The 27,915-nt window shown below is 65.8% G+C and overlaps 1 protein-coding gene across 1 annotated transcript; it reads right to left on the bottom strand.

Annotated features, from left to right (window-relative positions):
- Positions 1-234: 234 nt before the first annotated feature.
- On the bottom strand, positions 235-27,915 carry LOC148590107 (glycogen [starch] synthase, muscle-like). Its single transcript, XM_088539471.1, has 16 exons — positions 27,798-27,915; positions 24,466-24,647; positions 20,417-20,608; positions 16,467-16,655; positions 13,850-13,994; positions 13,169-13,286; positions 12,755-12,875; positions 12,578-12,684; positions 11,939-11,998; positions 11,718-11,796; positions 8,795-8,908; positions 7,114-7,240; positions 5,942-6,037; positions 3,807-3,970; positions 2,176-2,256; positions 235-465 (listed from the first exon to the last, which is right to left on the bottom strand). Exons 1-16 carry the CDS (start codon positions 27,913-27,915, stop codon positions 235-237), a joined length of 2,124 nt encoding a protein of 707 aa, XP_088395597.1.

Genomic DNA, 27,915 nt, shown 5'->3' with positions numbered 1-27,915 from the left:
CCCAGGGTGTCCCCACAGGGATGTCCCCATGGGGTGTCCCCAGGGGGTGTCCCCATAGGGATGTCCCCAATGGGGTGTCCCCACAGGGGTGTCCCCAAGGATGTCCCCATAGGGGTGTCCCCAACGGGGTGTCCCCACAGGGATGTCCCCATAGGGATGTCCCCAGGGTGTCCCCATAGGGGTGTCCCCATAGGGGTGTCCCCAGGGTGTCCCCAGGGTGTCCCCAGGGGCTCCCTACCGCGGGTGGCCCCCGTCGGTGGCCGCCAGCCCCGGTGGCCGCCGGATGTTGAGGCGGTCGCGCGCGGCCTCGGCCTCCTCGTCGTAGCGCTCGTCGTCGTCCCCGTCGTTGTCCCCGTCGTTGTCCCCGTCCCCGTCCTCGGCCTCGCTCTGCCGCGGGCTCGAGTGACGCGACAGCGACGGCGACGGCGGCACCGACGCCGGGCGCGGGAACCGGAACCCGGGGGCCTGCGGGGACACGGGGACGTGGGGACGGTGCGGGGGGGACGGGGACATTGTGGGGACATGGGGGACATGGGGACATGGGGGGATGTGGGGACATGGGGGACATGGGGGGATATGGGGGGACATGGGGGACTGGGGACAGGGACATTGTGGGGACTGGGGGACATGGGGACATGGGGGGATGTGGGGACATGGAGGGGACATGGGGGACATGGGGATATGGGGATGGGACATGGGGGGACATGGGGGACATTGGGGGGACATGGGGGACTATGGGGGGATGATGGGGGATGGGGGGACATGGGGGACGTGGGACGGAGGGACATGGGGACATTGTGGGGACATGGGGGATATGGGGACATGGGGGGATGTGGGGACATTGTGGGGACATGGGGGATATGGGGGATATGGGGGACATTGGGGACATGGGGACATGGGGACATGTGGGGGACACGGGGACATTGGGGGGACATGGGGGATATGGGGACATGGGGGGATGTGGGGACATGGAGGGACATGGGGGATATGGGGACATGGGGGACATGGGGGATATGGGGACACGGGGACATTGGGGGGACATGGGGGATATGGGGGACATGGGGATATGGGGGACGTGGGGACGGTGCGGGGGGACGGGGACATTGTGGGACATGGGGGATATGGGGGAAGACAGGGGACACGGGGACATTGGGGGGATATGGGGACATGGGGACATTGGGGGGATATGGGGACATGGGGACATTGCAGGGGACATGGGGACATTGGGGGGGATATGGGGACATGGGGACATGGGGCAGGACAGGGGACACGGGGACATTGGGGGGAGATGGGGGAGATGGGGATACAGGGGGGGACGGGGACATGGGGACATTGCAGGGGATATGGGGACATGGGGATATGGGGACATTGGGGGGATATGAGGACATGGGGGTATGGGGGGGACGGGGGACATGGGGACATTGGGGGGGACATTGGGGACATGGGGACCCCAGGTGTCCAAGGGCAGGGGCAGGTGGGGGGAAGGGTCGAGTGTCCCTGATGGGCCCTGGTTTCCGGGGGGCGGGGGGGGCAGGTGTCCCCAAGGGATTCCCAGTGTCCCCAGGTGTCTGGGTGTCCCCAGCAGATTCCTGGTGTCCCCAGTGTCCCCAAGGGGGATGTCCCCGGGTGTCCCCAATGGGGGTGTCCCCGCTGTCCCCAGGGGATTCCCGGTGTCCCTGGGTGTTCCCAAGGGGGGTGTCCCCAGGTGTCTGGGTGTCCCCAAGGGGGGGGGGGGGGTGCCCCCTCCGTCCCTGGCTGTCCCCAAGGGCAGTGTCCCCAAGGGGCTGTCCCCAAGGGGGTGTCCCTGGGTGTCCCCAAGGGGCTGTCCCCCCTGTCCCCGCTGTCCCCAATGGGGCTGTCCCCACGGGGGTGTCCCCACTGTCCCCAAAGGGGGTGTTCCCAGGTGTCCCCAGTGTCCCCCCTGTCCCTGGGTGTCCCCAATGGGGCTGTCCCCATGGGGGTGTCCCTGCTGCCCCGCTGTCCCCAAAGGGGATGTTCCCAGGTGTCCCCAGGTGTCTGGGTGTCCCCAGGGGGGGTGCCCCTGGATGTCCCCAATGGGGCTGTCCCCGCTGTCCCCAGGGGATTCCCCCTGTCCCCGCTGTCCCCAATGGGGCTGTCCCCAAGGGGGTGTCCCCCCCCGTCCCCCCCCCCGTCCCCGCTGTCCCCGTCACTCACGCCGCTCTCCCCGGGGGGGTCGTAGCTGAAGCTCTCGGGAAAGGCCCTGGCCAGGGCCATGCGGCGAGCCTGCCGGTAGTACTGGGGGGGGGTCAGGGGGACAGGGACCCCCAAAACCACCGGGACCCCCCCGGGACCCCCCCAAAACCACCGGGACCCCCAAAACCACCGGGACCCCCCCCCAAAACCCACCGGGACACCCCTGGGACCCCCCCAAAACCACCGGGACCCCCAAAACCACCGGGACCCCCAAATCCACCGGGACCCCCAAACCCCCCCTGCCGGTAGTACTGGGGGGGGGTCAGGGGACCGGGACCCCCCCGGGACCCCCAAAACCACCAGGACCCCCCAAACCACCAGGACACCCCCAGGACCCCCCAGGACCCACCAGGACCCCCAAACCCCCCCTGCCGGTAGTACTGGGGGGGGGGTCAGGGGGACCCCCCCGGGACCCCCAAAACCACCGGGACCCCAGAACCCCCCCTGCCGGTAGTACTGGGGGGGGGTCAGGGACCCCAAAACCACCGGGACCCCCCCGGGACCCCCCCAAAACCACCGGGAACCCCAAAACCACCGGGACACCCCTGGGACCCCCCCAAAACCACCGGGACACCCCAAAACCACCGGGACCCCCCCGGGACCCCCCCAAAACCACCGGGAACCCCAAAACCACCGGGACCCCCCAAAACCACCGGAACCCCCCCGGGACCCCCCCCTGCCGGTAGTACTGGGGGGGGGTCAGGGGACCGGGACCCCCAAAACCACCGGGACCCCCCCCAAAACCCACCGGGACCCCCAAAACCACCAGGACCCCCCAAAACCACCGGGACCCCCAAACCCCCCCTGCCGGTAGTACTGGGGGGGGTGTCAGGGGACCGGGACCCCCCCGGGACCCCCCAAAACCACCGGGACACCCCAAAACCACCGGAACCCCCCCGGGACCCCCCAAAACCACCGGGAACCCCAAAACCACTGGGGCCCCCCCAAACCCCCCCTGCCGGGGGGGTTACTAACTGGGTACTAACTGGGGGGGGGGGCAGGGACCCCAAAACCACCGGGACCCCCCAAAACCACTGGGACCCCAAAACCGCCCCTGCCGGTAGTACTGGGGGGGGGCAGGGGGACCGGGACCCCCCCCGGACCCCAAATTCCCCCAGGATCGCCCAGGATCCCCCAAGACCCCTCTAGGGAACCCCAAATTCCCCCAGGATCCCCCAGAATCCCCAGGACCCCTCCAGGAGCCCCCAAATTCCCCCAGGATCCCCCAGAATCCCCACGACCCCTCTAGGGAAGCCCAAATACACCCAGAAGCCCCCAGGACCCCTCTAGGAGCCCCCAAATTCCCCCAGGATCCCCAAGACCCCCCAAGACCCCTCCAGAAGCCCCCAAATTTCCTCATGATCCCTGAGGATCCCCAAGACCCCTCTAGGGACCCCCAAATTTCCCCAGGATCCCCCAGGACCCCCAAGACCCCTCTAGAATCCCCCAAATTCCCCCAGGATCCCCCAAATTCCCCCAGGATCCCCCAAGACCCCTCCAGGAGCCCCCAAATTCCCCCAGGACCCCCCAGGACCCCTCTAGGGCCCCCCAAATCCCCCCAGAACCCCCCATTTCCCCTCATTCCCGCTCACCCGGGCCAGGTACTTCCAGTCCAGCAGATCGGCCAGGCGCTCCGTGCGGTTCCGCTGCACGATCCGCTGGCGCCGGCTCAGCTGGCAGAATCCGTACAGGAACGCCGTGAGCTGGGCACAGGATTCATCGGGACCGCGGAACCGCCGGTCCACGATGTAGATCCCTATGGAATGGGAATGGGAATGGGAATGAGGGTGAGCTGGGCGCAGGATTCATCGGGACCGCGGAACCGCCGGTCCACGATGTAGATCCCTATGGAATGGGAATGGGAATGAGGGTGAGCTGGGCGCAGGATTCATCGGGACCGCGGAACCGCCGGTCCACGATGTAGATCCCTATGGAATGGGAATGGGAATGAGGGTGAGCTGGGCACAGGATTCATCCGGACCGCGGAACCGCCGGTCCACGATGTAGATCCCTATGGAATGGGAATGGGAATGGGAATGAGGGTGAGCTGGGCGCAGGATTCATCGGGACCGCGGAACCGCCGGTCCACGATGTAGATCCCTATGGAATGGGAATGGGAATGAGGGTGAGCTGGGCACAGGATTCATCCGGACCGCGGAACCGCCGGTCCACGATGTAGATCCCTATGGAATGGGAATGGGAATGAGGGTGAGCTGGGCGCAGGATTCATCGGGACCGCGGAACCGCCGGTCCACGATGTAGATCCCTATGGAATGGGAATGGGAATGGGAATGGGGGTGAGCTGGGCGCAGGATTCATCCGGACCGCGGAACCGCCGGTCCACGATGTAGATCCCTATGGAATGGGAATGGGAATGGGAATGGGGGTGAGCTGGGCACAGGATTCATCGGGACCGCGGAACCGCCGGTCCACGATGTAGATCCCTATGGAATGGGAATGGGAATGGGAATGGGGGTGAGCTGGGCACAGGATTCATCCGGACCGCGGAACCGCCGGTCCACGATGTAGATCCCTATGGAATGGGAATGGGAATGAGGGTGAGCTGGGCGCAGGATTCATCCGGACCGCGGAACCGCCGGTCCACGATGTAGATCCCTATGGAACGGGAATGGGAATGGGAATGAGGGTGAGCTGGGCGCAGGATTCATCGGGACCGCGGAACCGCCGGTCCACGATGTAGATCCCTATGGAATGGGAATGGGAATGGGAATGAGGGTGAGCTGGGCGCAGGATTCATCGGGACCGCGGAACCGCCGGTCCACGATGTAGATCCCTATGGAATGGGAATGGGAATGGGAATGAGGGTGAGCTGGGCGCAGGATTCATCGGGACCGCGGAACCGCCGGTCCACGATGTAGATCCCTATGGAATGGGAATGGGAATGGGAATGAGGGTGAGCTGGGCGCAGGATTCATCGGGACCGCGGAACCGCCGGTCCACGATGTAGATCCCTATGGAATGGGAATGGGAATGAGGGTGAGCTGGGCACAGGATTCATCCGGACCGCGGAACCGCCGGTCCACGATGTAGATCCCTATGGAATGGGAATGGGAATGGGAATGAGGGTGAGCTGGGCACAGGATTCATCCGGACCGCGGAACCGCCGGTCCACGATGTAGATCCCTATGGAATGGGAATGGGAATGGGAATGAGGGTGAGCTGGGCGCAGGATTCATCGGGACCGCGGAACCGCCGGTCCACGATGTAGATCCCTATGGAATGGGAATGGGAATGAGGGTGAGCTGGGCGCAGGATTCATCCGGACCGCGGAACCGCCGGTCCACGATGTAGATCCCTATGGAATGGGAATGGGAATGAGGGTGAGCTGGGCACAGGATTCATCGGGACCGCGGAACCGCCGGTCCACGATGTAGATCCCTATGGAATGGGAATGGGAATGAGGGTGAGCTGGGCGCAGGATTCATCCGGACCGCGGAACCGCCGGTCCACGATGTAGATCCCTATGGAATGGGAATGGGAATGAGGGTGAGCTGGGCACAGGATTCATCCGGACCGCGGAACCGCCGGTCCACGATGTAGATCCCTATGGAATGGGAATGGGAATGGGAATGAGGGTGAGCTGGGCGCAGGATTCATCGGGACCGCGGAACCGCCGGTCCACGATGTAGATCCCTATGGAATGGGAATGGGAACGGGAATGGGAACGGGAACGGGATTGGGAATGGGATTGGGAACGGGGGCTCACCGTAGGCCGAGGGGTCGGCGATGTGCTCCTCCATGAAGCAGCCGAAGCCGGACAGGTTGGTGGAGACGCTCGGGATTCCCATGACGGTGCATTCGGCTGCGGGAAACGGGGGGTCAGGGGGGCCCCGGCGTCCGGGAGGCGCCGGGAATCCCGGGGGGACCCCGAGGATCCGAGAGGGACCCAAGGATCCAAGAGGGACCCAGGAATCAGGGTGGGAAAGGGGCCCAGTGTCCGTGTTGGGAAGGGGCCCCTGTGTCCGGGTGGGAATGTCCCGGTATTCCCGTTGGGAACGTCCCGGTATTCCGGGTGGGAATGCCGTTCCCGTACCTGGTGTGTATCCCCAGGGCTCGTAGTAGGACGGGAACACCCCCAGGTGACACCCCGCACGGGCGGGAACGTCCCGGTGTTCCCGTTGGGAACGTCCCGGTATTCCCATTGGGAATGTCCCGGTATTCCCGGCTCACCCGGTGTGTATCCCCAGGGCTCGTAGTAGGACGGGAACACCCCCAGGTGACACCCCGCACGTCGGGAACGTCCCGGTATTCCCGTTGGGAATGTCCCGGTATTCCCATCGGGAACGTCCCGGTATTCCCATCGGGAATGCCGTTCCCGTACCTGGTGTGTATCCCCAGGGCTCGTAGTAGGACGGGAACACCCCCAGGTGACACCCCCGCACGGGCGGGAACGTCCCGGTATTCCCGTTGGGAATGTCCCGGTATTCTGGGTGGGAATGTCCCGGTATTCCCGGCTCACCCGGTGTGTATCCCCAGGGCTCGTAGTAGGACGGGAACACCCCCAGGTGACACCCCGCACGGGCGGGAACGTCCCGGTATTCCCGTCGGGAACATCCCGGTATTCCCATCGGGAATGTCCCGGTATTCCGGGTGGGAATGCCGTTCCCGTACCTGGTGTGTATCCCCAGGGCTCGTAGTAGGACGGGAACACCCCCAGGTGACACCCCCGCACGGGCGGGAACGTCCCGGTATTCCCGTTGGGAACGTCCCGGTATTCCCGTCGGGAACGTCCCGGTATTCCCGGCTCACCCGGTGTGTATCCCCAGGGCTCGTAGTAGGACGGGAACACCCCCAGGTGACACCCCCGCACGTTGGGAACGTCCCGGTATTCCCGTTGGGAATGTCCCGGTATTCCGGGTGGGAATGCCGTTCCCGTACCTGGTGTGTATCCCCAGGGCTCGTAGTAGGACGGGAACACCCCCAGGTGACACCCCCGCACAAACTCCTCGTAATCCACGGGCAGGAGGGGGCTGGTCGAGGACAGGAACTCGGGGTGGAAGATGATCTGGGGGGACAACGATGTCCCCATTGTCCCCAATGTCCCCATGTCCCATGTCCCCAATGTCCCCATTGTCCCCAGTGTCCCCAACGGCCCCATGTCCCCAATATCCCAATGTCCCCATGGCCCCATGACCCCATGTCCCCATGGCCCCAATGTCCCCAATGTCCCCATGGCCCCACAGCCCCATGGAAGATGATCTGTGGGGACAACCATGTCCCCTATGTCCCCAACGTCCCCATGGCACCGATGTCCCCAATGTCCCCACAGCACCGTGTCCCCACGTCCCCATGTCCCCATATCCCCATGTCCCAATGTCCCCATGGCCCCATGTCCCAATATCTCCAATGTCCCCATATCCCCATGTTCCCAATGTCCCCAATGTCCCCATGTCCCCATGGCCCCATGGAAGATGATCTGCGGGAACAACCATGTCCCCAATGTCCCCAACGTCCCCATGGCACCGTGTCCCCAGTGTCCCCATGGAAAATGATCTGCGGGGACAACGATGGCACCAATGTCCCCAATGTCCCCACAGCACCGTGTTCCCACGTCCCCATGTCCCCATATCCCCATGTCCCAACGTCCCCATGGCCCCATGTCCCAATATCTCCAATGTCCCCATATCCCCATGTCCCCAATGTCCCCAACGTCCCCATGGCACCGTGTCCCTAGTGTCCCCAATGTCCCCATGCCCCCATGGCCCCATGGCCCCATGTGCCCAATGTCCCCAGTGTCCCCATGGCCCCATGGCCCCAGTGTCCCCAATGTCCCCATGGAAAATGATCCGCGGGTGGCAACGATGGCACCGTGTCCCCGATGGCACCCATGGCACTGATGGCCCCAATGGCACCGACAGCCCTGTGTCCCAATGCCCCCAATGTCCCCATGGCCCCAGTGTCCCCAACATCCCCAATGGCACCAATGGCCCCAATGGCACCAACGGCCCCTCATGTCCCTGCATGTCCCATGTCCCCATGCCCCCAATGTTCCCCGTCCCCACGTCCCCTCATGTCCCTCCATGTCCCCAATGTCCCTCCATGTCCCCAATGTCCCCGCATCCCCACATCCCTTCGTGCCCCTCCATGTCCTTCCATGTCCCCAAGTCCCTCCATGTCCCTCCACTTCCCCCCATGTCCCCATGTCCCCCCACATTCCCCATGTCCCTCCACATCCCCATGTCCCCCCATGTCCCCCGTGTCCCCCATGTCCCCCGTGTCCCCCATGTCCCCCCGTGTCCCCGATGTCCCCCCGTGTCCCCACATCCCCATGTCCCCGTGTCCCCATGTCCCCATGTCCGTGTCCCCACGTCCCCCACGTCCCCCACGTCCCCCGTGTCCCATGTCCCCACGTCCCCCGTGTCCCCACATCCCCACGTCCCCATGTCCCCAATGTCCCCCCATGTCCCCCCGTGTCCCCACGTCCCCCCGTGTCCCCGATGTCCCCCCGTGTCCCCACATCCCCATGTCCCCACATCCCCCGTGTCCCCATGTCCCCGTGTCCCCCATGTCCCCCCTTGTCCCCCGTCCCCCCATGTCCCCCCGTGTCCCCCGTTGTCACCTTGACGCGGTCGGAGCTGCTGTTGAACAGCCCCACGCGCCGGATCGTGGTCAGGATGGGGTCGGTGGCGTCGTCCAACATGTTGTGGGTGCAGACGGGGGGCAGCGACTGCCGCTGCGGGGCCACCGCAGTGTCCCCAAGTGTCCCCAAGGGTCCCCAAGGGTCCCCAAGGGCCCCCAAGTGTCCCCAAGGGCCCCAGTGTCCCCAAGGGTCCCCAAGGGTCCCCAAGGGCCCCCAAGGGTCTCCAGGGTCCCCAAGGGCCCCCAAGGGGCCTCAAGGGCCCCCAGGTGTCCCAAGTGTCCCCAGTGTCCCCAAGTGTCCCCAAGGGGCCCCAAGGGGCCCAGTGTCCCCAAGGGTCCCCAAGGGTCCCCAAGTGTCCCCAAGGGGCCCCAAGGGCCCCCAAGGGTCTCCAGGTGTCCCCAAGGGGCCCCAAGGGCCCCAGTGTCCCCAAGGATCCCGGTGTCCCCAAGGACCCCAGTGTCCCCAAGGGGCCCCGGTGTCCCCAAGGGGTCCCAGTGTCCCCTAAGGGGCCCCGGTGTCCCCAAGGGTCCAAGTGTCCCCAAGGGCCCAGGTGTCCCCAGGGGTCCCCAAGTGTCCCCAAGGGTCCCCAAGGGTCCCCAAGGGCCCCCAAGTGTCCCCAGGGGCCCCAGTGTCCCCAAGGGGCCTCAAGGGCCCCCAGGTGTCCCAAGTGTCCCCAGTGTCCCCAAGTGTCCCCAAGGGGCCCCAAGGGCCCCAGTGTCCCCAAGGATCCCGGTGTCCCCAAGGGCCCCAGTGTCCCCAAGGGGTCCCAGTGTCCCCAGTGTCCCCAAGGGCTCCAGCGTCCAGAAGGGCCCCAGTGTCCAGGTGTCCCCAGGGACCCAGGTGTCCCCAAAGGGCCCCAAGTGTCCCCAAAGGGCCCCGGTGTCCCCAAGGGGCCCCAAGTGTCCCCAAGGGGCTCCAGTGTCTGGGTGTCCCCAAGAGCCCCGGTGTCCCCAAGGGCCCTGGTGTCCCCAAGGGGCCCCAAGTGTCCCCAAGGGGCTCCAGTGTCTGGGTGTCCCCAAGGGCGCTGGTGTCCCCAGGGACCCAGGTGTCCCCAAGGCCCCCAAGTGTCCCTAAGGGGCCCCGGTGTCCCCAAGGGCCCCAGTGTCCCCTAAGGGGCCCCGGTGTCCCCAAGGGTCCAAGTGTCCCCAAGGGCCCAGGTGTCCCCAGGGGTCCCCAAGTGTCCCCAAGGGTCCCCAAGGGCCCCCAAGTGTCCCCAGGGGCCCCAGTGTCCCCAAGGGGCCTCAAGGGCCCCCAGGTGTCCCAAGTGTCCCCAGTGTCCCCAAGTGTCCCCAAGGGGCCCCAAGGGCCCCAGTGTCCCCAAGGATCCCGGTGTCCCCAAGGACCCCAGTGTCCCCAAGGGGGCCAGGTGTCCCCAAGGGGTCCCAGTGTCCCCAAGGGCCCCAGTGTCCCCAAGTGTCCCCAAGTGTCCCCAAGGACCCCAGTGTCCCCAAGGGTCCAAGTGTCCCCAAGGGGTCCCAGTGTCCCCAGTGTCCCCAAGGGCTCCAGCGTCCAGAAGGGCCCCAGTGTCCAGGTGTCCCCAGGGACCCAGGTGTCCCCAAAGGGCCCCAAGTGTCCCCAAAGGGCCCCGGTGTCCCCAAGGGGCCCCAAGTGTCCCCAAGGGGCTCCAGTGTCTGGGTGTCCCCAAGAGCCCCGGTGTCCCCAAGAGCCCCGGTGTCCCCAAGGGGCCCCAGTGTCCCCAGGGGCCCCAAGTGTCCCCAAAGGGTCCAAGTGTCCCCAAGGACCCGGTGTCCCCAAGGGCCCCGGTGTCCCCAAGGGGCTCAGCATCCGGGTGTCCCCAAGGAGCCCCAGTGTCCAGGTGTCCCCAGTGTCCCCAAGGGTCCAAGTGTCCCCAAGGGTCCCCAAGGGACCCCAGTGTCCCCAGGTGCCCCCAAAGGGTCCCAAATGTCCCCAAGGGCCCTGGTGTCCTGAGGGGCCCTGACATCTGGGTGTCCCCAAGGGCCCCAGTGTCCCCAAGGGTCCAAGTGTCCCCAAGGGGCCCCAAGGGGCCCCAAGGGCCCCCAAGTGTCCCCAGTGTCCCCAAGGGGCCCAGGTGTCCCCAAGGATCCAAGTGTCCCCAGTGTCCCCAAGTGTCCCCAAGGGCCCTGGTGTCCCCAAGGGCCCCAGTGTCCCCAAGGGCCCCGGTGTCCCCAAGGGTCCAAGCGTCCCCAAGGGGCTCCAGTGTCTGGGTGTCCCCAAGGGCGCTGGTGTCCCCAGGGACCCAGGTGTCCCCAAGGGGCCCCAAGTGTCCCCAAGGGGCTCCAGTGTCTGGGTGTCCCCAAGAGCCCCGGTGTCCCCAAGGGCCCTGGTGTCCCCAAGGGGCCCCAAGTGTCCCCAAGGGGCTCCAGTGTCTGGGTGTCCCCAAGGGCGCTGGTGTCCCCAGGGACCCAGGTGTCCCCAAGGGGCCCAAGTGTCCCCAAGGGGCCCCAGTGTCCCCAAGGGCCCCGGTGTCCCCAAGGGTCCAAGTGTCCCCCAAGGGCCCCAGTGTCCCCAAGGGCCCCGGTGTCCCCAAGGGGCCCCAAGTGTCCCCAAGGGTCCAAGTGTCCCCAAGGGGTTCCAGTGTCTGGGTGTCCCCAAGGGCCCTGGTGTCCCCAGGGACCCAGGTGTCCCCAAGGCCCCCAAGTGTCCCCTAAGGGGCCCCGGTGTCCCCAAGGGTGCAAGTGTCCCCAAGGGCCCAGGTGTCCCCAGGGGTCCCCAAGTGTCCCCAAGGGTCCAAGTGCCCCCAAGGGGCCCCAGTGTCCAGGTGTCCCCAAGGGCCCCGTGTCCCCAAGGGCCCCAGTGTCCCCAGTGTCCCCAAGGGGCCCAGGTGTCCCCAGGGACCCAGGTGTCCCCAAAGCCCCCAAGTGTCCCCAAGGGTCTAAATGTCCCCAAGGGCCCCAGTGTCCCCAAGGCGTCCAGGCGGCACCTGGGTGGCGAAGATGGCCCGTTTCATCATGGTGAAGTCCTCCCGGTCCAACATCTTGTTCATGTCGGGCAGGTTCCCCCTGCGGAGGCGGCGCCGGCACCTGGTCCCCGTGTCCCCGCCGGGGGCCCAGGCGTCCGGGGGGGCCCAGGCGTCCGGGAAGGGGCCCAGGCGTCCGGGGCCGCGGGGCGGGAGGGAGGGGGCCCAGGCGTCCGGGCACTTACACCAGCAGCGACTCGTAGAGCTTCTTGCCGAACTTCTCCTTGACCGTGTTGGCCGTGTCCCTGCGGGGACAGCGTCAGCCGGACGCCGGGGCCCTTCCCGGGCACCGGGGCCCTTCCTGGATTCCTGGGACCCTTCCCGGACTCCTGGGCCCTTTCCCGGATTCCTGGGACCCTTCCCGGATTCCTGGGCCCTTCCCGGACTCCTGAGCCCTTCCCGGACTCCTGGGCCCTTTCCTGGATTCCTGGGACCCTTCCCAGACACTGGGACCCTTCCCGGACACCGGGGCCCCTTCCTCGACACCTGGGCCCTTCTCGGACGCCTGGGCCCTTTCCCAAACTCCTGGGACCCTTCCCAGACACTGGGACCCTTCCCGGATTCCTGGGCCCTTCCCGGACTTCTGGGCCCCTTCCTGGACTCTTGGGTCCTTCCCAGACCCCCGGGCCCCTTCCCAGATTCCTGGGACTCTTCCCGGATTCCTGGAACCCTTCCCGGACTCCTGGGCCCTTCCCGGACGCCTGGGCCCCTTCCGAGACTCCTGGGCCCTTTCCCGGACTCCTGGGCCCTTCCCAGACTCCCGGGCCCTTCCCGGGCCCTTCCCGGACTCCTGGGCCCTTCCCGGACGCCGGGGCCCCTCTCACCAGAGCTGCTTCCGCACGGCCTGGCCCTTGAGCGTCTCCACGTTGAAGTTGTTGGTCCGGGCCGGCATGATGAAGAAGGCGACGACGGTCGTGTCGCTGCCGTTGACCTGGGGACAGGGGTGTCACCGCGCGGTCCCCGTGTCCCCCGTGTCCCCCCGCGTCCCCTGTCCCTGTCACCCGCAGCAGGTAGTTGAGCCGGGCCAGGGCCTCAAGGAAGACGTCGGCCCCCTTGTTGGAGAACTCGTAGCGGCCGGCGATGAAGAAGAAGAGGGTCCGGTCCAGGTCGAAGTCCAGGTGCCTGCGGGGACGGCGGCCTCAGCGCCCAAAACGCCCCGAAATGCCCCAAAATCTGCACCCTGCCCGGACGCCTGGGCCCTCCCGGACGCCTGGGCCCCTTCCCGGACACCTGGACCCTCCCGGACACCTGGACCCCTTCCCGGACACCTGGACCCTCCCGGACGCCTGGGCCCTTCCCAGATCCCTGGGCCCCTTCCCGGATCCCTGGGTCCCTTCCCGGACGCCTGGGTCCCTTCCTGGATCCCTGGGTCCCTTCCCGGACGCCTGGGCCCTTCCCGGACGCCGGGGCCCTACCCGTAGAAGTGGCCGCGCACGAACTCCTGCACTCGGGCCTTGTTCTGCGCGTGCAGGTTCTGGAACTCGTGCATGGCCGAGAACTTGCGCACGTTGAGGCCGTTGGGCGTCACCAGGTCTGGGGACGGGGACGGGGACGTGAGCGGCGCCGCCCGGACGCCGGGGCCCCTCGTGTCCCCACCCGGACGCCTCGTGTCCCCACCCGGACGCCTGGGCCCCTCTCCCCACCCGAGACCTCTTGTGTCCCCACCCGGACACCTGGGCCCCTCGTGTCACCACATGGAGCCCATGTGTCCCCACCCGGACGCCAGGGCCCCTCTGCCCACCCAGGACCTCTTGTGTCCCCACCTGGACACCTGGGCCCCTTGTGCCACCCGGGGTCCCTCGTGTCCCCACCCAGGACCCCTCATGTCCCCACCCGGACGCCTGGGCCCCTCATGTCCCCACCTGGATGCCTGGGCCCCTCTCCCCCCCGGACACCTGGGCCCCCCATGTCCCACCCGGACGCCAGGGCCCTTTGTGTCCCCACCTGGGCCCCTCGTGTCCCCCCCCGGACGCCGGGGCCCTTTGTGTCCCCACTCGGACCCCTCGTGTCACCCGGACGCCTGGGCCCCTCGTCCCCCCCCGGACGCCGGGGCCCCTCGTCCCCCCCCCGGACGCCGGGGCCCCCCTCGTCCCCACCCGGGCGCCGCTTGAGCAGGTGCTCGGCCTCGGTGGCGGTGACGTGGGACACGGTGGTCAGGACGTGGGCGCAGTGCGCGGCCGCCCGCTCCAGGCAGTAGCGGTGGTAGATCTGCCGCTCGCCGGCCTCCTTGTCCACGTCGAACTGGGGACGGCCCGGTGTCACCTCCCCGATGTCACCTCCCCAGTGTCACCTCGGTGTCACCTCCCTGGTGTCACCTCCCTGGTGTCACCTCCCCGATGTCACCTCGGTGTCACCTCCCCGGTGTCACCTCCCCAGTGTCACCTCCCCAATGTCACCTCCCCGGTGGCACCTCGGTGTCACCTCCCCGATGTCACCTCGGTGTCACCCCCCCGGTGTCACCTCCCCAGTGTCACCTCCCCGGTGTCACCTCAGTGTCACCTCCCCAATGTCACCTGTGTCACCCCCCCGATGTCACCTCCCCAGTGTCACCTCGGTATCACCTCCCCAATGTCACCTCCGTCACCTCCCCGGTGTCACCTCCCCGGTGTCACGTCCCCAGTGTCACCTCGGTGTCACCTCCCTGCTGGCACCTCCCCGGTGTCACCTCCCCCGTGTCACCCCCATGTCACCTCCCCAATGTCACCTCCGTGTCACCTCCCCGGGGTCACCTGTGTCACCTCCCTGGTGTCACCTCCCCGGTGGCACCCCCGCATCACCCCCCCGATGGCACTTCCCCAATGTCACCCCCATGTCACCTCCCCAATGTCACCCCCATGTCACCTCCCCAATGTCACCTGTGTCACCTCCCCAGTGTCACCTCCCCGGTGTCACCTCCCCAACGTCACTTGTGTCACCTCCCTGCTGGCACCTCCCCGGTGTCACCTCCCCAGTGTCACCCCTGCGTCACCTCCCCAATGTCACCTCTGTGTCACCCCACCAGTGTCACCTCCACGTCACCCCCCTGTGTCACCACCCTGATGTCACCCCCGCATCACCTCCCCAATGTCACCTCCGCGTCACCCCCCTCTGATGGCACCTCCCCAATGTCACCTCCCCAGTGTCACCTGTGTCACCTCCCCGGTGTCACCTCCCATTGTCCCCAATGTCCCCATGTCCCCAATGTCCCCAATGTCCCCATTGTCCCCAATGTCCCCATGTCCCCTCATTGTCCCCATTGTCCCTACGTGCTGCAGGTTGTTGTAGAAGTCCACGCTGGCCGCGCACAGGTACCGCCCCAGCAGCGTCGCCATCGTCCCCGTGTCCCCAATGTCCCCAATGTCCCCAATGTCCCCAATGTCCCCATGTCCCCTCATTGTCCCCATGTCCCCCCATTGTCCCCATGTCCCTACGTGCTGCAGGTTGTTGTAGAAGTCCACGCTGGCCGCGCACAGGTACCGCCCCAGCAGCGTCGCCATCGTCCCCAATGTCCCCAATGTCCCCAATGTCCCCAATGTCCCCATGTCCCCAATGTCCCCAATGTCCCCCATGTCCCCAATGTCCCCAATGTCCCCAATGTCCCCCCATTGTCCCCATTGTCCCTACGTGCTGCAGGTTGTTGTAGAAGTCCACGCTGGCCGCGCACAGGTACCGCCCCAGCAGCGTCGCCATCGTCCCCGTGTCCCCAATGTCCCCATTGTCCCCAATGTCCCCATTGTCCCCCATGTCCCCAATGTCCCCATTGTCCCCAATGTCCCCAATGTCCCCATGTCCCCATTGTCCCCAATGTCCCCAATGTCCCCAATGTCCCCAATGTCCCCAATGTCCCCAACGTCCCCATGTCCCCTCATTGTCCCCAATGTCCCCATGTCCCCTCATTGTCCCCATGTCCCCTCATTGTCCCTACGTGCTGCAGGTTGTTGTAGAAGTCCACGCTGGCCGCGCACAGGTACCGCCCCAGCAGCGTCGCCATCGTCCCCGTGTCCCCAACGTCCCCAATGTCCCCAATGTCCCCATTGTCCCCAATGTCCCCAATGTCCCCAATGTCCCCATTGTCCCCAACGTCCCCAATGTCCCCAATGTCCCCATCGTCCCCGTGTCCCCAACGTCCCCAATGTCCCCAATGTCCCCATTGTCCCCAATGTCCCCAACGTCCCCAATGTCCCCAACGTCCCCAATGTCCCCAATGTCCCCAATGTCCCCATTGTCCCCAATGTCCTCATTGTCCCCATGTCCCCTCATTGTCCTCATTGTCCCTACATGCTGCAGGTTGTTGTAGAAGTCCACGCTGGCCGCGCACAGGTACCGCCCCAGCAGCGTCGCCATCGTCCCCGTGTCCCCAATGTCCCCAATGTCCCCAATGTCCCCATTGTCCCCAATGTCCCCAATGTCCCCAATGTCCCCATTGTCCCCATGTCCCCTCATTGTCCCCAATGTCCCTACATGTTGCAGGTTGTTGTAGAAGTCCACGCTGGCCGCGCACAGGTACCGCCCCAGCAGCGTCGCCATCGTCCCCGTGTCCCCAATGTCCCCATGTCCCCAATGTCCCCAATGTCCCCATGTCCCCTCATTGTCCCCATGTCCCTACGTGCTGCAGGTTGTTGTAGAAGTCCACGCTGGCCGCGCACAGGTACCGCCCCAGCAGCGTCGCCATCGTCCCCGTGTCCCCAATGTCCCCAATGTCCCCATCATCCCCAATGTCCCCATTGTCCCTACGTGCTGCAGGTTGTTGTAGAAGTCCACGCTGGCCGCGCACAGGTACCGCCCCAGCAGCGTCGCGTGCGTCGTGAACACCGTGGCCACCGGGAGGCGGCGGCTCCGGCTCAGGACCAGCCCCAGCCCCGACAGCCACTCGTGGAAGTGGCCGACGATGAAGGGGCGCTCGGGCTCGCTCTGCGCCGCGAACTGGGGACATGGGGACACAGGGACATGGGGATGGGGACGGGAATGGGAATGGGAACGGGAACGGGGATGGGAATGGGAATGGGGACATGGGGACGGGGATGGGGATGGGGACATGGGGATGGGGACGGGAACGGGGACATGGGGACATGGGGACATGGGGACATGGGGACATGGGGATGGGGACATGGGGATGGGGACATGGGGATGGGGACAGGGATGGGGACAGGGATGGGGATGGGGACATGGGGATGGGAATGGGGACGGGAATGGGGACATGGGGACATGGGGATGGGGATGGGGACGGGAATGGGGACATGGGGACATGGGGATGGGGATGGGAATGGGGACGGGGATGGGGACAGGAATGGGGATGGGGATGGGGACGGGAACGGGAACGGGAGTGGGGACATGGGGACATGGGGACATGGGGATGGGGATGGGGACGGGGACATGGGGATGGGGACAGGAATGGGGATGGGAATGGGGACGGGGATGGGAACGGGGATGGGAATGGGAATGGGGACATGGGGATGGGGATGGGGATGGGAACAGGGACGGGGACAGGGATGGGGATGGGGACATGGGGATGGGGACGGGAATGGGGATGGGGACGGGGACATGGGGACACAGGGACATGGGGATGGGGACGGGAATGGGAATGGGGATGGGAATGGGGATGGGGACGGGAATGGGGACGGGAATGGGGACGGGAACGGGAATGGGGATGGGGACGGGAATGGGAATGGGGATGGGAATGGGGACAGGGACGGGGACAGGGACGGGGACGGGAATGGGGACGGGAATGGGGACGGGAACGGGGATGGGAACGGGAACGGGAATGGGGACGGGAATGGGGACGGCGTCAGCGCCCGGACGCCTGGGTCCCTCCATGGGAACCCAGAGACCTGGGCCCTTCCATGGGAACCCAGACCCTTCCTGGACATCTGGACCCCTTCCCATGGGACACCCGGACGCCTGGGCCCTTCCATGGCAACCCAGGGACCTTATTGGAGCGCTCGGATGCCTGGGCCCTTCCCATGTCCCCGTGTCACCGAGTGTCCCCAAACTTCCCCAGCCCATAGAGGACCCCCGTGTCCCTGTGCAGACCCCCCCGTACGCACCTCCCCGAGGAACCAGGCGGTGAGGAAGCCGAAGAGGACGGCGTCGTTGGCCTCGCATTGCAGGGTGTCCCCACGTTCCCGTGTCCCCTCCCGCGTCCCCGTGTCACCGAGTGTCCCCAAATGTCCCCAGGGGGTAGAGGACCCCCGTGTCCCCATGGGGACCCCCCCGTACGCACCTCCCCGAGGAACCAGGCGGTGAGGAAGCCGAAGAGGACGGCGTCGTTGGCCTCGCATGGCAGGGTGTCCCTGTGTTCCCGTGTCCCCTCCCGCGTCCCCGTGTCACCCAGTGTCCCCATACTTCCCCAGCCCATAGAGGACCCCCGTGTCCCCACGGGGACCCCCCCGTACGCACCTCCCCGAGGAACCAGGCGGTGAGGAAGCCGAAGAGGACGGCGTCGTTGACCTCCCATGGCAGGGTGTCCCTGTGTTCCCGTGTCCCCTCCCGCGTCCCCGTGTCACCCAGTGTCCCCAAATGTCCCCAGGGGGTAGAGGACCCCTGTGTCCCCACGCAGACCCCCCCGTACGCACCTCCCCGAGGAACCAGGCGGTGAGGAAGCCGAAGAGGACGGCGTCGTTGGCCTCGCATGGCAGGGTGTCCCCACGTTCCCGTGTCCCCTCCCGCGTCCCCGTGTCACCCAGTGTCCCCAAATGTCCCCAGGGGGTAGGGGACCCCCGTGTCCCCACGGGGACCCCCCCGTACGCACCTCCCCGAGGAACCAGGCGGTGAGGAAGCCGAAGAGGACGGCGTCGTTGGCCTCGCATGGCAGGGTGTCCCCGTGTTCCCGTGTCCCCTCCCGTGTCCCCGTGTCACCCAGTGTCCCCAAACTTCCCCAGCCCATAGAGGACCCCCGTGTCCCCACGGGGACCCCCCCGTACGCACCTCCCCGAGGAACCAGGCGGTGAGGAAGCCGAAGAGGACGGCGTCATTGGCCTCGCATGGCAGAGTGTCCCCGTGTTCCCGTGTCCCCTCCCGCGTCCCCGTGTCACCGAGTGTCCCCAAACGTCCCCAGGGGGTAGAGGACCCCCGTGTCCCCACGGGGACCCCCCCGTACGCACCTCCCCGAGGAACCAGGCGGTGAGGAAGCCGAAGAGGACGGCGTCGTTGGCCTCGCATTGCAGGGTGTCCCCACGTTCCCGTGTCCCCTCCCGCGTCCCCGTGTCACCGAGTGTCCCCAAACGTCCCCAGGGGGTAGAGGACCCCCGTGTCCCCATGGGGACCCCCCCGTACGCACCTCCCCGAGGAACCAGGCGGTGAGGAAGCCGAAGAGGACGGCGTCGTTGGCCTCGCATGGCAGGGTGTCCCTGTGTTCCCGTGTCCCCTCCCGCGTCCCCGTGTCACCCAGTGTCCCCAAACTTCCCCAGCCCATAGAGGACCCCCGTGTCCCCACGGGGACCCCCCCGTACGCACCTCCCCGAGGAACCAGGCGGTGAGGAAGCCGAAGAGGACGGCGTCGTTGGCCTCGCATGGCAGGGTGTCCCTGTGTTCCCGTGTCCCCTCCCGCGTCCCCGTGTCACCCAGTGTCCCCAAACTTCCCCAGCCCATAGAGGACCCCCGTGTCCCCACGGGGACCCCCCCGTACGCACCTCCCCGAGGAACCAGGCGGTGAGGAAGCCGAAGAGGACGGCGTCGTTGGCCTCGCATGGCAGGGCGTCCCCACGTTCCCGTGTCCCCTCCCGTGTCCCCATGTCACCCAGTGTCCCCAAACTTCCCCAGCCCATAGAGGACCCCCGTGTCCCCGCGGGGACCCCCCCGTACGCACCTCCCCGAGGAACCAGGCGGTGAGGAAGCCGAAGAGGACGGCGTCGTTGGCCTCGCATGGCAGGGTGTCCCCATGTTCCCGTGTCCCCTCCCACGTCCCCGTGTCACCCAGTGTCCCCATGTCCCCCCAGGGGGTAGAGGACCCCCGTGTCCCCACGGGGACCCCCCCGTACGCACCTCCCCGAGGAACCAGGCGGTGAGGAAGCCAAAGAGGACGGCGTCGTTGGCCTCGCATGGCAGGGTGTCCCCACGTTCCCGTGTCCCCTCCCGCGTCCCCGTGTCACCCAGTGTCCCCAAACGTCCCCAGGGGGTAGAGGACCCCCGTGTCCCTGTGCAGACCCCCCCGTACGCACCTCCCCGAGGGACCAGGCGGTGAGGAAGCCGAAGAGGACGGCGTCGTTGGCCTCGCATGGCAGGGTGTCCCCACGTTCCCGTGTCCCCTCCCGCGTCCCCGTGTCACCGAGTGTCCCCAAACGTCCCCAGGGGGTAGAGGACCCCCGTGTCCCCACGGGGCCCCCCCCGTACGCACCTCCCCGAGGAACCAGGCGGTGAGGAAGCCGAAGAGGACGGCGTCGTTGGCCTCGCATGGCAGGGTGTCCCCGTGTTCCCGTGTCCCCTCCCGTGTCCCCGTGTCACCGAGTGTCCCCAAACGTCCCCAGGGGGTAGAGGACCCCCGTGTCCCCACGGGGCCCCCCCCGTACGCACCTCCCCGAGGAACCAGGCGGTGAGGAAGCCGAAGAGGACGGCGTCGTTGGCCTCGCATGGCAGGGTGTCCCCACGTTCCTGTGTCCCCTCCCGCGTCCCCGTGTCACCCAGTGTCCCCAAACTTCCCCAGCCCATAGAGGACCCCCGTGTCCCCACGCAGACCCCCCCGTACGCACCTCCCCGAGGAACCATGCGGTGAGGAAGCCGAAGAGGACGGCGTCGTTGGCCTCGCGGTCGTACCAGGGCACCCCGATGGCGCAGCTCTCCCACAGCTCGGCCTTCCAGCGCTCCAGGGACCAGGCGGTGGCCGCCACGTCCAGGAGGACGACGGCCGGGCTGCCCTCGATGAGCCACCTCCCGAAGTGCACCTGGGGACATTGGGGACAATGTGTGACACCTGGGGACACCTGGGGACACGGCCGGGCTGCCCTCGATGAGCCACCTCCCAAAGTGCACCTGGGGACATTGGGGACAATGGGGACACTGGGTGACACCTGGGGACACGGGCTGCCCTCGATGAGCCACCTCCCGAAGTGCACCTGGGGACAACGAGTGACATTGGGGACATTGGGGACACTGTGTGACACCTGGGGACACCTGGGGACACCTGGGGACACGGGCTGCCCTCGATGAGCCACCTCCCAAAGTGCACCTGGGGACACTGGGGACATTGGGGACACCTGGGGACACTGTGTGACACCTGGGGACACCTGGGGACACGGCCGGGCTGCCCTCGATGAGCCACCTCCCGAAGTGCACCTGGGGACATTGGGGACATTGGGGACACTGTGTGACACCTGGGGACACCTGGGGACACCTGGGGACACGGGCTGCCCTCGATGAGCCACCTCCCGAAATGGACCTGGGGACATTGGGGACAATGTGTGACACTGTGTGACACTGGGTGACACCTGGGGACACGGCCGGGCTGCCCTCGATGAGCCACCTCCCGAAATGGACCTGGGGACAACGAGTGACATTGGGGACACTGGGTGACACCTGGGGACACTGTGTGACACCTGGGGACACGGCCGGGCTGCCCTCGATGAGCCACCTCCCAAAGTGCACCTGGGGACATTGGGGACATTGGGGACACTGTGTGACACCTGGGGACACCTGGGGACACGGGCTGCCCTCGATGAGCCACCTCCCAAAGTGAACCTGGGGACATTGGGGACAATGGGGACACCTGGGGACACCTGGGGACACGGCCGGGCTGCCCTCGATGAGCCACCTCCCGAAATGGACCTGGGGACATTGGGGACATTGGGGACACCTGGGGACACGGGCTGCCCTCGACGAGCCACCTCCCGAAGTGCACCTGGGGACATTGGGGACATTGGGGACACCTGGGGACACCTGGGGACACGGCCGGGCTGCCCTCGATGAGCCACCTCCCAAAGTGCACCTGGGGACATTGGGGACATTGGGGACATTGGGGACACTGGGTGACACCTGGAGACATTGTGTGACACCTGGGGACACCTGCGGACACGGGCTGCCCTCGATGAGCCACCTCCCGAAATGGACCTGGGGACATTGGGGACATTGGGGACACCTGGGGACACCTGGGGACACGGCCGGGCTGCCCTCGATGAGCCACCTCCCGAAATGGACCTGGGGACATTGGGGACAATGTGTGACACCTGGGGACACTGTGTGACACCTGGGGACACCTGGGGACACGGCCGGGCTGCCCTCGATGAGCCACCTCCCGAAATGCACCTGGGGACATTGGGGACATTGGGGACATTGGGGACATTGGGGACACTGGGTGACACCTGGGGACACGGGCTGCCCTCGATGAGCCACCTCCCGAAGTGAACCTGGGGACAACGAGTGACATTGGGGACACCTGGGGACACTGTGTGACACCTGGGGACACGGCCGGGCTGCCCTCGATGAGCCACCTCCCAAAGTGCACCTGGGGACATTGGGGACAATGTGTGACACCTGGGGACACGGGCTGCCCTCGATGAGCCACCTCCCAAAGTGCACCTGGGGACATTGGGGACAATGTGTGACACCTGGGGACATTGGGGACACCTGGGGACACCTGGGGACACGGCCGGGCTGCCCTCGATGAGCCACCTCCCGAAGTGCACCTGGGGACATTGGGGACATTGGGGACACTGGGTGACACCTGGGGACACCTGGGGACACGGCCGGGCTGCCCTCAATGAGCCACCTCCCAAAGTGCACCTGGGGACATTGGGGACATTGGGGACACTGGGTGACACCTGGGGACACTGTGTGACACCTGGGGACACGGCCGGGCTGCCCTCGATGAGCCACCTCCCGAAATGGACCTGGGGACAACGAGTGACATTGGGGACACCTGGGGACATTGGGGACACCTGGGGACACCTGGGGACATTGGGGACACCTGGGGACACTGTGTGACACTGTGTGACACCTGGGGACACCTGGGGACACAGGAGGACAATAGGGGACACTGGGGACATGGGCTGGCACCTGGGGACAGAGCGGGACAAAATGGCGCCGGGGGAACGAAATTGGGGGAAGTGACACAAAATGGCGGCCACAGGGGGTCACATGGCAGGAAGGACCCAAAATGGCACCCCATGGGCATAAAATGGCCCAAAATGGCCCGAAATGGCGCAATGTGACCCAAAATGACCCAAAATGGCGCAATGTGGCCCAAAATGGCACCCACGAAGGGGCAATGTGGCAGGAAGGGCCCCAAAATGGCACCCGGGGGGGTGACAAGGAGGGGACAGGGCACAAAATGGCGCCCGCGGGTGGCACCGGGGGGGGGATGGCCCTAAAATGGGGTGAAATGCTGAAAAAAGGGTGCACTGGGGCAAAAGGGGTGCAAAATGGGGCGAAAAGCGGCAAAATTGGGCGCAAAGAAGCAAAATGGGGCAAAAAGTGGCAAAATGGGGTGCAAAGCTGCAAAATGGGGCGCTGAGCCCCAAAACGGGATGTGCAAATCTGAACAAAGTGCCACCCTCACCCCAAAATGGGCTTTTTTGGCCCCAAAATGGCCCTGCGCTGCTGCCTGGGCCCCAGTGCCCCCAAAACAGCCGCTTTTGGCCCCATTTCTGTCCCCAAAATGAGGCGTTGTGCCCCAAAATGGGGCCCAGGAGCCCCCCCCAGTGCAGCCTGCGCTGGCAGCACCCAAAAAGGGGTGAATTTGCCCCAAAATTGAGCCCTGACCCATCAGTGTCCCCTAAAACAGGTGATTTCCCCCCAAAATGGAATCTTGGCCTGGCAGCAGCCCCAAAATCGAGTAAAATGAACCCAAAAAGGGCCCTGACCTCCTGACACTCCAAAAAAGGGTAAAATCCCCCAAAATGGGGCCATGACCTCACTGTGCCCCCAAAATGCCATTAAATCACCCCAAAACAGCGCCTGGCCTTGCTGGAGCCCCCAAATCGGGTAAAATCACCCCAAAACAAGCCCGGGGTTTCACACGGCTCCGAAATGGGCTAAATTCACCCCAAAACGGGACTGGGTGGGGGGGAGGGGCCACGACCTTTGCGGGGTGGGGGGGGGAGGGGGGAGGAAACCGGAGCCGGGGCTAAAAATAGCCCCACGCGGGGGGGGAGGGGCGGGGGCCCGAAATGTCACCGCCCGCCCGGACGCCGGGGCCCCTCCGGTCACCTGGGAGGTGGCGGCGGCCGCGGGGGCTCCTGGGTCCCCCTCGTGTTGTCACCTTGCGGCCACCAGGGGGTTCCCTACCCGGACGCCTGGGCCCCTTCCCGGACGCCTGGGCCCTTTCCCGGACGCTCCCGGACGCCTGGGCCCTTTCCTGGACGCTCCCGGACGCCTGGGCCCTTCGAGGTCTCACCTTGCACCCTTGGCTGTTCATGGCCTGCAGCGTGCGGCGCAGGGCAGCCCCTCGGACGCCTGGGCCCTTCCCGGACGCTCCCGGACGCCTGGGCCCTTCCCGGACGCCTGGGCCCTTCCCGGACGCCTGGGCCCCCTTCCCGGACGCCTGGGCCCCCTTCCCGGATGCCTGGGCCCTTCCCGGACGCTCCTGGACGCCTGGGCCCTTCCCGGACGCCTGGGCCTTTCCCGGACGCCTGGGCCCTTTCCCGGACGCCTGGGCCCTTCCCGGACGCCGGGGCCCTTTCCCAGACGCCGGGGCCCTTCCCGGACGCCTGGGCCCTTCCCGGACGCCTGGACCCTTCCCGGACGCCTGGGCCCTTTCCCGGACGCCTGGGCCCTTCCCGGACGCCTGGGCCCCTCCATATCTCACCTTGCAGCCCTGGCTGTTCATGGCCTGCAGCGTCCGGCGCAGGGCGGCGCTCGGCGGCTCCAGCAGCTCCACCTGGGTCCTCACGCTGGCCTCCACGTAGGGCCCCACCAGGTAGTAGCCGTCGCCCCACTCGTCGGCCGTCACCCGGGCCTTGGTCTGCAGGACGGTGTAGATCCCGCCCACTGCGGGGACAGCGTGACGTCAACGGCACGGTGACGTCACACCGACGTCACGGTGACGTCACATCAACCCCATGGCCACGTCAACAGCATGGCGACGTCAACGGCATGGTGACATCAACCCCATGGTGACGTCAACCCCATGGTGACGTCACACCGACGTCATGGTGGCGTCACATCAACGTCCTGGTGACGTCACATCAACCCCATGGTGACGTCAACGTCATGGTGGCATCAACATCATGGGGGCATCAACCCCATGGTGACATCACATCAACATCATGGCGACGTCAGCAGCATGGGGGCATCGACCTCATGGTGACGTCGCGTCAACATCATGGTGACATCACACCAACCCCATGGTGACGTCAACTTCATGGCAACGTCAACGTCATGGCGACATCAACGGCATAGGTGCATCGACCCCATGGTGACCTCACATCAACGTCATGGTGACATCAACATCATGGCGACGTCAACGTCATGGTGACATCAACCTCATGGTGGCATCGACCCCATGGTGACATCAACCTCATGGTGGCATCGACCCCATGGTGACGTCGCGTCAACCCCATGGTGACGTCACACCAACCCCATGGTGACGTCACACCAACCCCATGGTGATGTCAACATCATGGTGGCATCACTGCAACGTGACATCGCATCAACCCCATGGTGACGTCAACATGGCGGCATCGACCCCATGGTGACATCGCATCAACATCATGGTGATGTCACCATCATGGCGGCATCAACCCCATGGTGACATCGCATCAACGTCATGGTGACGTCACACCAACCCCATGGTGACGTCAACGTCATGGTGCCATCGACCCCATGGTGACATCACATCAACCGCATGGTGACGTCAACCTCGCAGTGACGTCAACCCCATGGTGACGTCAACGTCATGGGGGCATCGACCCCATGGTGACCTCGCATCAACCCCATGTCAACATCAACGTCATGGCGACGTCAACCCCACGGCGACGTCGCATCAATATCATGGTGATGTCAACCTCACAGTGACGTCAACGCCATGGCAACGTCTACGTCATGATGACATCACATCAACCCCATGGCGACGTCAATGTCGTGGTGGCATCGACCCCATGGTGACCTCGCATTAACATCATGGTGACATCAATTTCACAATGACGTCAACCCCATGGAGATGTCACATCAACGTCATGGCGACGTCAACCTCACAATGACATCAACCCCATGGCGACGTCAACCCCATGGCAACATCAACATCCTGGTGACAACAATGTCATGGTGATGTCGCATCAGCATCACGGTGACATCGCATCAACTCCACGGCGATGTCAACGTCATGGCAATGTCAACTCGTGGCAGTGTCAACCCCACGGTGACGTCAACCACACAGCAACATCGACATCACGGTGACATCAACCCCATGCTGATGTCAACCTCACGGTGACGTCACAGCAAGCCCATGGTGACGTCAACATCATGATGACATCAACCACACAGTGACATCAACCCCATGGTGATGTCACATCAACCCCAAAGCGACGTCATCATCACAACGACGTCAACCCCATGACGACGTCATCGTCATGGTGACGTCGCATCAACCCCACACAGACGTCAACATCACGATGACATAAACCCCCCAGTGACATCAACCCGCAGTGATGTCAACATTGTGGTGACGTCACGTTAACCCCGTGGTGACATCGACCCCATGGTGATGTCACATCACTTCCGTGGTGACGTCAGCCCCACGGTGACATCAACGCCATGGTGACATCACATCACCCCATGGTGATGTCACCATCAGGGGGACGTCAGTATCGCGTTGACGTCAACCCCACGGCGACATCAACACCAGGGCGACCTCGCGTCAACCCCACAATGATGTCACATTAACAGCAGCGACGTCAACCCCGTGGTGACGTCACCCCAACCCATGGTCACCCAACCCCACCATGGTGTCCCCAGCCCATTGCAGTGTCCCCATTGCGGTGTCCCTGTCATGGTGTCCCCAGCCCCATCACGGTGTCCCCGTTGCAGTGTCCCCGTCGCGGTGTCCCCAACCCCGTTGTGGTGTCTGACCCTGTTGCGGTGTCCCCATCCCGGTGTCCCCATCATGGTGTCCCCAACCCCATCTTGGTGTCCCCAACCCCGTCACGCTGTCCCCGTTGGGTGTCCCCAACCCCGTCCCGGTGTCCCCATTCTGGTGTCCCCGTCACGTCCCTGTCCCCGTTGCACTGTCCCCATCACGCTGTCCCCGTCCCGGTGTCCCCGTCGCGCTATCCCCAACCCTGTCGCGCTGTCCCCATCCCAGCGTCCCCATCGCGGTGTCCCCATGGTGTCCCCATCCCCGTCCTGGTGTCCCTGTCACGCTGTTCCCGTCACAGTGTCCCCCTCACGGTGTCCCCAACCCTGTCCCGCTGTCCCCGTGTCACGGTGTCCCCGTGTCGCGGTGTCCCCGTGTCGCGGTGTCCCTGTCCCCATTGCGCTGTGCCCGTCCCGGTGTCCCTGTCCCTGCCCTGGTGTCCCCGTGTCGTGGTGTCCCCGTCCCCGTGCTGTCCCCGTCCCGGTGTCCTGGTGTCCCTGTCCCGGTGTCCCTGTGGTGTCCCAGTCCCCATCATTGTGTCCTGGTCGTGGTGTCCCCGTGTCGCGCTGTCCCCGTGGCGGTGTCCCCATGGTGTCCCTGTCCCCGTTTCGCTGTCCCCATCCCGGTGTCCCTGTCCCTGCCCTAGTGTCCCTGTCCTGGTGTCCTTGTGTCCTGGTGGCCCCATGTCCCGGTGTCTCTCTGTCGTGGTGTCCCCGTCCCCATTGCGGTGTCCCCGTCCCGCAGTGTCCCCGTCGCGGTGTCTCCGTGTCGCGGTGTCCCTGTCGCGGTGTCCCCGTGGTGTCCCTGTCCCCGTTTCGCTGTCCCCGTCGCGGTGTCCCCGTCCCGCAGTGTCCCCGTGTCCCGGTGTCTCTGTGTCGTGGTGTCCCCGTCCCCATTGCGGTGTCACCGTCCCACGGTGTCCCCATTCCCGGCGTCCCCGTGTCCCGGCGTCCCCGTGTCGCGGTGTCCCTGTGTCGCGGTGTCCCCATTCCTGGTGTCCCCGTTCCGGTGTCCCTGTCCCCGTGTCGCGGTGTCCCCATGTTGGTGTCCCCATTGTCCCCGCTCACCCTTGTTGGCCACCTCCCAGGCCACCTCGAACAGGACGACGTTGTCGAGGGCGTCGGGGCCGGCCCAGTCCTCGAGGCCGGGGAGGGACGAGACCGACACGCTGCGGGACAGCGGCAT

Source organism: Tinamus guttatus, unplaced genomic scaffold (genome assembly GCF_059628265.1).
Source record: "Tinamus guttatus ecotype Peru unplaced genomic scaffold, ASM5962826v1 Tinamus_guttatus_pri_ptg001728l, whole genome shotgun sequence".
In the NCBI taxonomy this organism is placed as follows: domain Eukaryota; kingdom Metazoa; phylum Chordata; class Aves; order Tinamiformes; family Tinamidae; genus Tinamus; species Tinamus guttatus.
This window is presented reverse-complemented; position numbering and strand designations above follow the sequence as displayed.